This window comes from Megascapheus bottae, chromosome 8 (assembly GCF_031878675.1).
Source record: "Megascapheus bottae isolate mThoBot1 chromosome 8, mThoBot2.hap1, whole genome shotgun sequence".
Lineage (NCBI taxonomy): Eukaryota > Metazoa > Chordata > Mammalia > Rodentia > Geomyidae > Megascapheus > Megascapheus bottae.
In genome coordinates, this window is record NC_143516.1 from 28,035,807 (window position 1) to 28,049,804 (window position 13,998).

General features: G+C 40.2%; 1 protein-coding gene across 1 annotated transcript in view; it reads right to left on the bottom strand.

Moving 5' to 3' along the window:
- Positions 1 to 13,578, bottom strand: part of Rnf217 (ring finger protein 217) — a 116,108-nt gene extending 102,530 nt beyond the window's left edge. The window contains exon 1 of the mRNA XM_090338188.1: positions 12,641 to 13,578. Coding sequence (XP_090194314.1) covers positions 12,641 to 13,543 — 903 coding nt within the window. The 5' untranslated portion in view covers positions 13,544 to 13,578. The remainder of the gene's footprint in view (positions 1 to 12,640) is intronic.
- Positions 13,579 to 13,998: the final 420 nt, after the last annotated feature.

Here is a 13,998-nt window from a genome sequence, read left to right on the forward strand (position 1 = left end):
GTGTGTGTGTGTGTGTGTGTGTGTGTGTGTGTGTGTGTGTGTGTATTTGTATCCACATTTGTACCAGGGCTTGAACTCAGGGCTTCAAGCTTTCACTCAGCTTTTTCTTGGTCATGGCTGGTGTTCTACTAATTGAGCCACATCAACAGTCCAGCATTTTGCTGGTTAATCTCACAATTTGTTTTTCCTTTTTTTTTTTTTTTTTTTGGCCCGACTGGCATCAAACCTTGATCCGCCAGCTCTCAATCTGAGGATAGGTAGAATTACAGGCATGAGCTATCAGCACCTGGCACAACCATTATTTCTCAAAAAAAAAAATCAAATTCTAAGTTTTCTACTCCTAAAATCACAGCTTTTTCTTCCTAGAATCATTTAAGTCTGCATCATACAATTTAGTCAAGTACATGCTTGACTAATCTTTGTCTGCTTTGTCTGGACGGCTTACTTTTCTCCTGCTAAATCTTTAAATTTTCTGAGGTGGGAAATAGACTTCTCTTTAAAGATACTCCTTCTCATCTCATTCTTACTGACCTGGTTCTGAGCCAATCTTTTATACTCTGTAAATATTTTAATAGAGTAAGAATACTTTAGCTTCCCTCTCTCTTTTGATTCCCTTGAATCAACTATGTATTAGATAACAGATTGTCATAAGACATCATTTCAATGAAAGAAAGTCTTGGCCACTGGAAGGAAAAGGTTCTTCTATGTATATGCTCTGCAATTCAATAACCACTCACTAAACATGTACTTTAACTTGTTTTCCCAGAAGGGGTGACAGGAAAGCAATTCTTGTACCTTGTCTCAGCTATGGTCTTCTGATCAAAAGCAGACACTGCATAATATAACTATGTAAATCACTATGGCCTTAGCGAGCTTTTGAGGAGACTCTGCTTGACTTTACACTCATTAGTGTCTTGAACAAGCCAACAGGACTCTATCCAACCCAACCAGAACACACTAAGCCAAAAGGATATTAAAACAGAACAATCCAAAAGTTCCAGAGATTTTGTTCACACCATGATTGTAACTTTCATTAATTAATGATATTCAAATATTTTATTATTGCTAACAATTTTAAAGCAATGTCAGAGAACTAGCTTCATTACTTTTAATGATTCTTGTACAACTTTTTGTGATACTAAAGTCTGTGTTCTGTTTTAACAACTTTTGCATCTTAAAAGGTACTTCACATTGATAGATGCAAGCAATGCACTGTTGCCTACTTTTACTAATTCATTACACTTTTATACCTCATGTCTCATGAGCAGGCTGTTGCTACAATTCAGCTAATTCATTTGCATCAACTGTTCTTGAAACTAAACAGAAAGTTTATTTATTTGTTTATTTATTTTTTGCCAGTCCTGGGCTTGAGCTCAAGGCCTGAGCACTGTCCTTGGACTTTCTCAAGGCTAGAGCTCTACCACTTGAGCCTCAGCACTACTCCGGCTTTTTTGTATGTATGTGGTACCGAGTAATCAAACCCGGGCCCTTGTGCATACTAGGCAAGCACTCTACCACTAGGCCAGCCCAGCTTTTAAATTTTTAAACAAGTAGATGAAAACTTTTTTTTAATACAACCCAAGTACCAGGTAAAAATTACTATCCTTCTAGTGTTTTCCTTCCAAGCATTTTTTGTTAAACCCTTCCTTTATTCTATTTACTTCTATTCTATTCTTTATTTACTGACAACATGACATAAACATACAAAGATCAGCAAATACTCTGTTAATAGCAGTAAAGAACCCTGAAACCTTAACCAACAAGATGTATTAAAGACATACAATATTCCATTCTTCACTTTTAGGAACTTATTATTTTCCAAGTGTTTCAGAAAAAAAAAATCTTGTGGAGAAATGATAGCATAGTGGAAACACAAATAAAAGTTCATGTAGGAGAGTTAAATGCAAACTCTGGGAGTTTCAAGTGTCACTTCCCAACAAAGGCATTTCTGACAGGAGACTGAAATGCACCTTTCCTACATTCATATTAAAAAAACCAAGTACAGGAAAATCTGGCCACATCAAAGTCACTTCTGATTTTACACAACGTCCCTACTTAGACATAAACTAATAATTAACTAAACTCCAAACATTAGAAAAATGCCTTATAAGTAACTTTCTTACTAACCCCCATCTTCAATCTTTGAAATTGTTTAGATACCAATGCATGTGTTGGTAGGAAGGAGAATAGCTGTGGTAATTGAATTTGCCATACATAACTCAGATCTCATGAACACCAACTATGGCCCATAATCATGTGAGGGAATACTGTAAGAAAGAACACCACAAAAAGGGAAGTAATTTGCAAGAGAGCCTATAATTAGCCTTTGCATTGTACAGTGGAGAATATTATTGAGGGAAATAGCTTAGGAAGGTTTAAAAAGGGATTAGTCATTCACATGAATGAATAAGCCCAGAATTTAGAGACCTGAGTTGGGAGGGGGTGCGGTTACCTGATGAAAGTAATATATCATATGTCCTCTTCTAACTACGGGATGCACAAATTCTTAATCAGTAAGAAACTTCTGAGTATAACACAAAGACTTCTGGAAATTTAAGCAATTACCTAATCAAGAATACACTAATCAAACAATAAAACCACTCACACAAATTAGAATATCATAAACAATAAAAATCCAAGAGCATGGAGCCAGGAGTTTGGTCTAGTGGTAGAGTGCTTGCCTATCAAGCACAAAGACCCAGATTCTATTCCTCAGTACAACATACATTGCCAGAAGTGGTGCTGTGGTTCAAGTGGTAGAGCTCTAATCTTGAGAAAGTCCAAGGACAGTGTTCAGGCCCTGAGTTCAAGCCCCACAACTGGCAAAAATAAACAATAAAAATCTAAGAGTAGGCCAATAACAAAGATTGGGGTGATTAATTCTAAAATGTCATTAGATACAATATTCTTTCTAAATAAAATGTTTGTACCAAAAATACTTTTGTTATATTCTTCTTATCTAGAAAAGTATATTTTTAAAGCTTTTCAAATGCACTCACAGAAGCTCAAATGTTGACATACTGGGAAGGAAATTACCCTATAGAGAATAATTTTATGAGCTACTAATCATAAAATTCAGAACCTAATTCAAACCTTGACATATCTCAGTTACAGTGATATAATCTAAAATATTTAATAATAACATATCTTCTATACAAGGCTTACTGAAAACTAAGTGAACGCCTATTGTTAAATTATTCTATGATAAATTACAACACTAAGGTATACTAAGCTATACAATAATATGAAAAGCTTTGTTATCTAAATTCACAACATTCCTGACTTTTGTATGAAATTGTGCTTTAGTTTTAAAAATATGGCTCAAAATCCTTTCACAAATCCTCCGTCCCCCAAGGTTGGGGTCACCATTCCTTTCCCTTGAATCAGAGCAGGCTTATGACAGGCTTGATAAAGAAATGATGAAAGACTTCCAAGATAGGGCAGAAAAGATGCTGCAGTTTCTACCGAGTTGGGACACCGGCTCTGAAAAGAAGCCTGTCTCCAACTGTGATGCCTTAGGCTTCCATGCTGGCTAGGCCACAGGCAGGCGCTCTGGTAGGCAGGCGCTCTGGTAGACAGCCACAGCTGAGCTCCCTGACAACAGCCAGCAGTATCAGCTGCTAGTTCCGTGAGTGAGCCCAACATCTGACTACAAACGCATGAGAATCCCCCAGTGGGATCTGGCCAGCTGAGCCCTTCCCAAATTCCTAACGCAAAATGTCATGGTCAAAATAAAATGATCATCCTAAGTGCCTAGGTTCTCAGAGAATTTTTCTAGTAAGAGACAGGGTTATAATCAGAGAAGTACTACCATAGCAATAGGCAGGATATTATAGAATAAAGACTTGCCAGGACATCTTATTATATTCAAAATTTAAATAACAAGATTTTACCGGAAATGGAGACCAAAACATGTTTGTGAAGTAATGCACCTTCTATCTGGCGAATATAATATAACATTTCCATTAATTACAATAAAAAAAAGAAATGTCAAAGCTAAAAAAAAGATTTTACAAGTTCAGATTCACATTTACCTTGCTTTTCCTACTAAGCTAAACGTAGAATAATTTATTTTGATCATTCTCTCGGTCTTTAACAAATATTTATTAAATACATACCCTGTTCTGGGCTCTGTATTACGTGTTAGTTATTAAAACAGTATGGGGATGGACCATAGATAGTACAGAATCAAACATCAATTACCACACAAACATATAAACCACAGGAAAGACTTAAAAGAGTACTCGAAGAACATTAAGAACCAGACTGAGTTAAACTGAAGACTACAGTTAGACTGAGATCTTGAAGGGAACTGATCACTAGAAAGAATCTACTGCTGGAGAAAAGAAATCGGGACAGAAGATAATCACAGAGACCAACTGTTACTGGCAATGCTAGGAACTGAAATCAACATTTAAAACAATGTGAAGTCATTAGAGGTTTTCAGGAAACCTACTAAAATGTTCAAATTTTACTTAAAAAGATCACTTTGGCTATCTTAGCTTTCAGGTACTGTCACAAAGTTACAGGAAGCACAGGTTTATTTGGGTTCAAGCTTTCAAGAAGTGTCCAGTCCATAGTACTTGTTGCTGTTGCTGTGGGTTTATGGTGTCACGTTATCTTACAGCAACAAACACTTCATGGGAGCCAGGAAGTAAAGAACAGGCAGGATCAGGATCTCAATATCTGCTTCAAGATTATAATCCTATAAAGGTGTCACTTCTTTATACTAGACACCACTTCCTAAAGCTTCTATCACTTTCTAATTGTGCCACAGGCTGGGAGCCCAGCCTTCAACACATAGACCTTTAACGATCTTTTAAGATCAAAATCATAGCACTATAGCACTATCTAATCCAGTTGTTCATATATTGACAGCATCATCCTTGGCATTTTAATTAGTTATGGAATAAATTAGTCTCATTCTAGGTTAGAACACACAAAGAGCTGGGAAATCAGTCAAAAATGAAAAGATTAGTAAGATGTTTAGTTATGTACGCTTTGTAGTTTAATAGAAGCACAAAACAGGGAAGAGGCAATTTTAACTCAGTGAAGTATGAAGGTTTTGCTAATACTCATTTTGAACTCTGAGGCTTGTACTTGCCAGGTAGGCATTCCACCAGAAAATATTATTATAGCAATAAACAGACTATTACTGTAGACTTCATATATTATTTGATAACCTCTAAAGGGTTATTGAAGAATATAAGAAGAATGATATAGAACATTAAGGAAAATTATTACAGAATGTCCAACCTGATAGAAAGAGAATGAATGAATAGATATGAAAGAAATAAAGTTGGCATAGTAAGGAAAAAAAAAGATTTCCCTAAGACAGAAGGCCTTACTAATTAAGATAAGAGCACTGTAAAGTATTCAAAGAACAAACAAATGTAAGATGGTTATAAATTGGTGGGGTCTTGATGAGAAACAAATTTTAAAGCACATAGGAATTAGGTCATGTACACCCTGTTGTAAAGTTTATATTCGCTAAAAGCAAGAGGCAGACACTGAAAAGTTCAGTAGAGTGTCAAGAATGGTACTGCATTTTATAAAGAACTTTTCAGCTTTGGGGCTAGGGAATGAAACTAAAGATAAGGCCAAGTCAGAAGTCAGAAGAAATTGCTGGTGACTTAAGCAAGGAAATAGAGAAAAAAGAAATAGAGAAATAGAGAAAGGCAGAAAAGAATGATCTTTTAAAAAATTATCTATCATCTATCTTTTTGTTTTTAGGACACAGAATTTAAGAAACTAATTGGTGGGAACTGAGAAAGAAGAGATACACAATGAATACTCCCACGTTACTAATCTGGGTATGATGATGAAATTAGAAATCCAAAAGGATGGGGAAAGCTCTGAAATGTGAGAAAGAAGAGATTAAAAGTGGGTGGTAGTTGGAAAATTTCAAGTTGAATAAATGTTGGACATCTAACTAGTAAACACATATATACTACACTGTATGGTAATAAAGGCAAACAGAAGGCCTGGGTTGTGGCTCAAATGTAGAGTACTTGCCTAGCAAATATAGGCCCAATCTTTAGTATCATCTTTTTTAAAAGTCTATTTTAGAGACAAAGAGAGTGATAGTGTGAAGATAAACATGGGAGCAAATGAAATAGCTCCACTAAGAGTTGTAAAAGTAAGAGTAGGTCTTAGGATATCAACATAAAGAGATGATAACATAAGAGAAAAATGCCAATGGAAACAAGTAATGACCAAAAAGAAAAAAAACAAGAGTATAAATTGTCATTAGGACCTAAGAGTTGGTCAAATCATAGCTTTTCTTCCATGGAGGTGAGTTGCAGCAGAAATTTCTCTAGGTTTAAGTTTGGATAAGAATCTTCTACTTTCCCCACACATGTAGTTAAGTATTCTCTTTCTTGGGTTGGAAAGTGTGTTTTTTAGAGTACAGGAATTAACTTACAAGTCATCATCTTGTACAAAAGATCATAGAGTAAATAAAAGAGCTATGGGTTTTAAAGCCAAATAAATCTAAATTAAATTCCACTTTTGACATTTCCTAGCTTTGTGATTTCTGATTTAAGTACCTCTCTAACTTTGCTTCTCATTCTACTACCTATAGTGCAAAAAGTTATTTTCTTGTTCTCTTAAACTTATTCTAAACGAGGAAAACAGTTTGGTTGGTAATTACCAACAATCCCCTAGTTAGGAAAGCTAATGGTCAATTTGAGACTCATTGCTGCTAAAATAAAAAATCATTAGGCACAGATTACCCCTTCCCTTTTCAAACACTGCCTCTGTTTCTGGGTGAGAGATTTAGCTCAGTATTTTTCTTCCCTATTCTTTGCTGGTTCTGTTATAATTCCTAAACTCCACAAATATCTGTGCACCCTGACAGACTCAGTCTCAGCCTTTCATTGATCCTCCTTCTTTCTCTATTTACTGTCAATCCTAAGAAAACTTCCATCAGTATCCAAATCTGATACTCAAGATTGCTCTCTGGAATCCCAGACACTGCCCTTCATAAATGTTGAATCATAATATCAAACTTAGCATTTCAAATTCTTTCCTCTAAATCTATGTCTCTTACAGTATTCCTCATCTTATTAAATGGCAACTGCACTTTTCAAATTGCTTGAGTTCAAACCTAAGTCACATTTAATTCTTTTTCTCTCATTCTACATCCAATTATCAGTGAATTCTGTCAGCTCTATCGTCACAATTACATTCAGAAGTCAAACAGTTCAAACCATAAAGACACCTCTATCAAACAAATCTTGGTTCAAAGTCTGCCTAGGCAGGAAAGTCTATGATAGTCTTATCTCTGATTAACCACCCAAAAGCCTAAAGTGGAGCTATGGCTGAGACGGCAATGGTAGTTGCTAGCGTTGAGCACAAAAGCTCACGGACAGCACCTAGGCCCTGAGTTCAAGGCACAGGACCAATACAGAGGGGGGGAAGAGGGAGGTAGAGAGAGACAGAGAGACAGAGAGACAGAGAGACAGAGAGAGAGAGAGAGAGAGAGAGAGAGAGAGAGAGAGAGAGAGTGAGAGTGTAATGGAAAGGATTATTATTTTATTCAACAAATCAACAAAAGATTTATTACTTTTATTCAACAAAAATAGGAGAAATAAGATGGTTAAAAGAGTAGCTGGTATCTCAGAAATTTTAATAAAAATCTCCCATAGAAAAATGAGATCCACGGGTTATTTTTTTAAACAAATATATATGTAGCCTACGTATATATTATATATTGCACATACACAGTGACAAGAAGACTGTGAAATGTACTCTTGAGGGCACACCTAATACTGGTAGTCACATGAAAATTTCCCCTCGGCTACCTATCTATATTGTCTATTGCAATAAAAACACAAGGGTTCAAGCTCCTCTGACCTTTTGATGTCTATTCTATCAGCACTAAGGAAAAACATTTGAATATAAAAGTGGAGCTCTACTGCAGGAGAGAAAAGCAATCACAGATACCAGTGGATGCCTCAGGTGAACTGTGCCTATGATATCACTAGGGATCTTCTAGGTAGTGGAGCAGAAGGCAGGATTTCTCTCTGTAGCCTCAACTCCAGAGGACTAGGAAGGAAGAGTGGTATTTTAGGCAGTGAGAAATCCATGCCCTGCTGCCCCAGGGTTCCATCTTTATGAGGATTCCACTACAGAAATCAAATGGCAGTTCACATCAATTCCCAAAAGTAGAAGAAGAGAACAAAGTTATTAATGAGAAGTGAAGGAGGGGGGGGTAAAAAAAAGAAAAGAAGCTCATGGGTTAGTAAACTGTGAAAGCAAATGCTAAATACACAAATGCATGTTCACACACACACACAAATAAAAATTTTACACACAGATGTCAGCTCACACATGCCTTCCTTCTCACTTTAAAAAAAAAAATCTGTAGTGTGATTTCAAAACAGGATTTCTGGTTTACGTTACTTTTCATGCTTTTAGGACTCCCCAAATCACACCTTGCACAGTAAGGATCTATAAATTCACCAGTGTGAACACAATAGAATTCAAACTTCATTGGGAACACAATGGCTTCTAAAAATATTCAGACTGCTTTAATGTCTACAGAAAAAAAAAAAAAAACAACTTAAGGCGACACTTTTACCCTTGAAGATCTGCATGATTTAGAATTTAGCAATAGGATCTTTTCACATTTTCCCCTATGTTACTGATTGTAAAGTGACTACAGTTGCAGTCAACTTAGGACATTATCGCAGAGCAGCTGTTTTGCTCACAATGCGTAGAAAACAATGTGTTGCTTGTCACTATTAATACTCACTGGACAGGTGTGTACATTCCAAGTCGATGCATCTGCCAGTTCTTAGCACTTTTAAGCAATGTGGTGAAAGCCAGAACAGCTGCTACCTTCAGCAAGCTTTTTAGTGTGTATTCAGAATTCTCTCCTTATCCAAAGTACTAAATATTAACATTTCATACTTATGACACATGTTCATAGTTGAAACAGAAATCATTAAAAAAAAAAAGACTTTTGTAGAAGATTTCTGAAATCATCCAGGAAGATAACAGGTTTTTCTTCCTAGCAGAATGTGACAGAGGCAAAGGTAGCTGAGATGGTCAATATTGAGGAGATGTCCCAACCATACAGGAAGTTGCAGGCATTGCAAAGACTGTCAGTCTTACTCATATATAGGTCACTGGGAAATGCACTTCTAAAGTGTGTATGTGTGTGTGTGTGCATATATACATATATATATGATACAAATACCCAAACAATATGTACCAATGCATCTTTCACTATCTCTGTTTTACTGCACTATAACCTTTAAATATTGACACCTCATGTGGAGACAAGCAATTCTTATCTCCCAGTTCATTCTTTTGCATAGTAACTAGAAACCGCAAGGTACTGACTGCAATGAAACATCATTCCACTATGAAGACTTCCCCTATTCACAACAACTTGAGTTTGATTATGCTTTGAAAACTAAAATAGCATGAATGCATTTAAGTCACCACATAAGCTGGCCTGTACTAAAATACTAACACTTACCCTTTATCCTTTGCCATATAGCCAGTCGCTGTCACTATTGGAAAGAGACTAACCACCTAAAAAAAAAAAAACTTTACCTACCTATAAGTTCATGTCTTCTTTCAAAGAACCCAACATTTCCTTTCAGAAGAATGTTTACTTAACCAGGCAATATTCTAGCTCACTTGTACTATATATTTTTACTGTTTTCATAAAATACTGAATACTCTGTTCTATTTTCTTAAACTATGTTCAATAATATACTCAGCATGTGGCACAAACTCAAAAGACTGGTCAGAAAAGTCACTGATAGATCTTTAACTCTGTCATTTTTTTTCCTCCAAAAGATCATAAGAGCCCTGAAAATTAATACTTACTACCTTTTCTTCTGTCAAGGAAAGAAAATCTTAAGATGAGAAAGAAAGCATTCAATATGTACTTTTAATTTGGTTCAATAAGTAAAATAGCTATCAGATATGGTTTTGCTCTGGCACTGCGAGTTAATACAGATCATGATCTGCAATGATATTTCAGTGATGAGGAAATTAAGGCACAGAGAGCTTAAAGGACAGAAACATAGACCTTTGATATAAGGTTGAAACAACTTCAGACTTAACAGTGAGTCCAGAAACATTACATCTGCATGCCCATACTTTTAGCCAAATAAAAAAGACAGGTTTTTATAAACTGAAAGTCTAAACCCTTTTAATTCTACATTCAATAGCAAACTTAGCAAATGTATTACTTGTGTACTTAAACCATTTGATTCAAATATCAGAGGAGAATTTAGTGCCCAAGCAAAGAGTACCATTTCCCAGCCTTCATTTCCTTCTGGACAATCTCAGGTTCTTTCAAGTTCAATAGAATCAAACAGTTATATTCCAGACAATATTGTAGTTGTTAAAGGTAGTGTAGGGAATACATCATGCAAAACTGCTATCTTCATGCAGCTTAGTTCACTTAAGCACCAAGGGAATATAAAAACCAAGAAGAGACACAAGGACTGTGGGGTAAGTCTCAATTTCAGAAAACATAATCAACAAAAGCCATAGGGGATAACATCTGAATATAGTCCTAAAAGGCAGAAGGAGTGGACAGAGCAAGTAAAAGGGACAAGGCAGAGTGATATTCTAGGAACCAGTACAAAAAACCTGAAGTGAAAGCATGCCTAGCATTCCGGACTCACTGTTTTGTTGCTTGCTATTTTAAATATTGTGTATTTTTCTCTATTGAAATTTCCATCACATGCTTTGTGAAAAGGTGAGAACCACACATACTTGTTACAAATACTGGACACAAGCTTCAAATATGTTAAGTCACTTCAATAGAGCTTCAGGGGTACATGTGTAGGCCACTGGACTTCCCTTGCTAGATATGTGTGTGTGTGTGTGTGTGTGTGTGTGTATTATTCCACTTATTCTCTTCTCTGTTATAAACCAAAACACCAACTTCTTACTCTAACTTCCTTATTAACTTATGGCAGCTATTTAAAAAAAAAAAAAAGAAAAAAGAAAGGAAAAGTCTGAGGAAAGTTGCACTTTAAAAACAGCAAACTCTCAATAAAGGAAGAATACTTAAATCATCATGAATAAGTATCTTCAATGAACTAAATACACTGTATTTGTATCCAGCATTTAATGGTTAAGTACAACCTTGTATTGTTAGTGTATTTACATCTCATTATATGCTCCCTTTCATTGCTCCCTATATACATTTGCTCTTACAGTGACTCTGGACCAAGGCCCATATTTTGAGAAATCTACATCCCAACACAGGGCTTTGCACATGGATGTTTAATGGTGATGTCATAGAAACAATCACAACAAGCAGTAGACATTCCTGCTTTTTAAGTATCTGTTTGTGGATAAAGCCTGAAAAAAAGAGAGACATCATGGACTCCCACAGTCGTTTTGAAAATTTCAGCCATTTGGGCCAAGTTACTGTTTGTGTAACATTCCATTCTCCTAAGTTTCCATTTGCATTTTCAGTTCAGGACAATACCCACTTTCAGACTAGAGGAAAGCATGGGATAAGCTACAAAACATAAAGGAACTGTGGAGTCCAGTTCAGTTCCCTGAGAGTGTGAAACACTGTTATTTGAAAGGAACTTAACATGAAACGATCAGATTGGGAACTCCAATAAGACATTGTCCAGACCACCTAGCAAGGCAAACAGACACGTAAAGGAACAACTTAGTAAGTGTAAGATATGGAGAAGCACTTTCAAAGTATACAAGGAGTGGCCTGGAAGATGAGGTAAGGCTTCACAGAAGAGCTGGCACCTGAACAGACAGGGTTTTGAAAGATGAATAGGCCTAAGACAATAAGACACGGGATCAAAGGGCATTACAGATTGTGCAAAAACACTGGCAGAAACACTGCAAATTGAAAAGTGCTAGAAGAATGTAATCACAATCAGTGAAGTAAAGTTACTCTGTTTCTCCAGCTTTCCAAGAAAAAAAACAAGCTCTTAAAACCAGAGGGCAGCGAGAAGGAAAGTTCCACCAATGCTTATTTAGTTAAACTTCTTAGCCCTCCCTTTTCTCTGTTTTGGTTCTCTCTTAAGGAAATAAAGTACAGTGTTGGCTGAAAACTCCAGAGAAGAAAAGTACTTTAACTCTACTGTGGAAAAAAAAATAAAATGAAAGAGGCAAAAAGAAAAAACTGAAAAGTGAGGGAGTACCAGAGAATTTTTTTTTAATTTAAACTTTTCTGGAACATATACAGGGAAGAAATGTAAAATTCAGGTATCAAGGCCCCGACACATTAATTCCAACCTTTCTTTTCACCAGCTCCATAAATATTTATTTTATGCCCACTGTCTGTTAGTTCCCCAGATGCCAGGCCAATGAGGCCGTCTCACTGGCCTCCTCCTCCTCTGAGCAAGCTCTTGCATGCAATATTGCGAGGAGAAATAAGCACAGGGCAATCCACACTGTATATTTTGTTCCTGTTCCAGGTGCCAATCCAAACCTGAAGCTCCGAGTTGAATTCCAGTCAGGTAAACCAGAGAGGACAAAACACTTAAACAATATCAACTGAGAGGTGAAGAACCGACCAAAGAGCCTCAGTGACTATGGCTTGTCCTCTCTTGGAAGGACAGGGAGCTGATACCGGGGGACCAGTGACTGGGCATGGAGAAAGTAGGGTAAGGGGGGGGGGTGGTCTTACCTGGGAGCTCAGGTAGATTTTGAGGCACTCCTCACACACGGCCTTCTTGCAGCAGGGCAGAGGCTTGATGGGTTTGTCTTCCAGGCACACCCGGCACATCAGCACCATGAGGGGCGCGTAGGGATCCCCTACCCCGCCCAGGCCAGAGTAGGGTGGAGCTCCTAACAGGCTGGGCACGGAGAAAGGCTCTGGTGCCAAGTAGAACTCCAGCTCGATGCTGCCGCCGTCGGGGGAGAGGGGATCAGCTGGAAGGGACAGCTGGGAATTGGGGAAGGAGGCTCGAGGGCTGGAGGGGTTCGGCACCGCGGGAGCCCGGGTCGGGGAGGCGGGCGGCGAGGGCTGCTCGGAGGAGGGGATCCGGGGCAGGTCGCTCTCCACGCAGTACACCGAGCAGAAGACCTGTCTCTTGGAAGGTGGGCGCCGCGGACCCAGCACGTCCAGGACCCGTCCGTCGGAGGCCCCCATTCGGGTCCTGGGCTCGGGGTCGTCGCCGGGGGACGCCCCCTGCAGTGCGCCCTCGCCCTCTCCCTGGCGCCCAGTTTCCTCCTCCTCCAGCTCTTCCTCCGGCTCCAGCTGCAGTTGCAAAGTCTGGGGGTCGAGGAGCCCGGTGAGCGCCAGTCCTGCGTGCTGCCCAGGTGCCGGGTTCTTCCTCCACCCCGCCACCCCGCGGCTGCCGGCGTGCTCCGGGGTGCCGGCGGCCGCACGGCCGGAGTCGCTTCCCCAGCCGCCTCCGCGGCCGCCGCTCGCCTCGGCCGAGGCAGCAGCCCTTGGCCCCGGAGCCCCGGCGCCGTCGCCGTCGCCCCGCTGCCTCGGGGGCTCGGGGTGGCCCGCAGCGCCCCGATCGGGGGCTCGCGCCTCTCGGGGCCCGCCGCCGCCGCTCACCGTGCTCTGCTCCTCGCCCATCGCCGGCCGCGGCCCGCGCCGCCGCTGCCCATCCAGCCGCCGGGACCCCCAGCCGGCGCCGGCGGGCAGCGGGGGCAGCGGCTCGGCTCCACTCGCGGCTCCGCTTCTGCTTCCGGGTCCCTCCTCCGGGGCCGGGACGCCCCAAGCTCCCTCGGGGGAGCCCGTGCTCCCGGGCCGCGGCGCGTGCGGAGCCCGGCCCGGCCAGCCGCTCCTCCTCCTGGTCCTCGGGCTGCGGCCAGGCACCGCCTCGGGGGCTCCGGGCGCGGGGGTCCCCGCCCCACATGCAGGTTGGGGCGGTGCCGCGCTCCCCTCGAGCTCGGGGCGGGGCGGGGCGGAGCGGAGGCGTCCCGGGAACGGCGGCTGGCCGTCAGTCCCGCGTTGTGGCCAGCCCCAGCTGCGGGTTCAGTGCGGGCCGGGGGAGGGCGGTGGTCTGGAGGTCTCGGGGCGGGCGACGT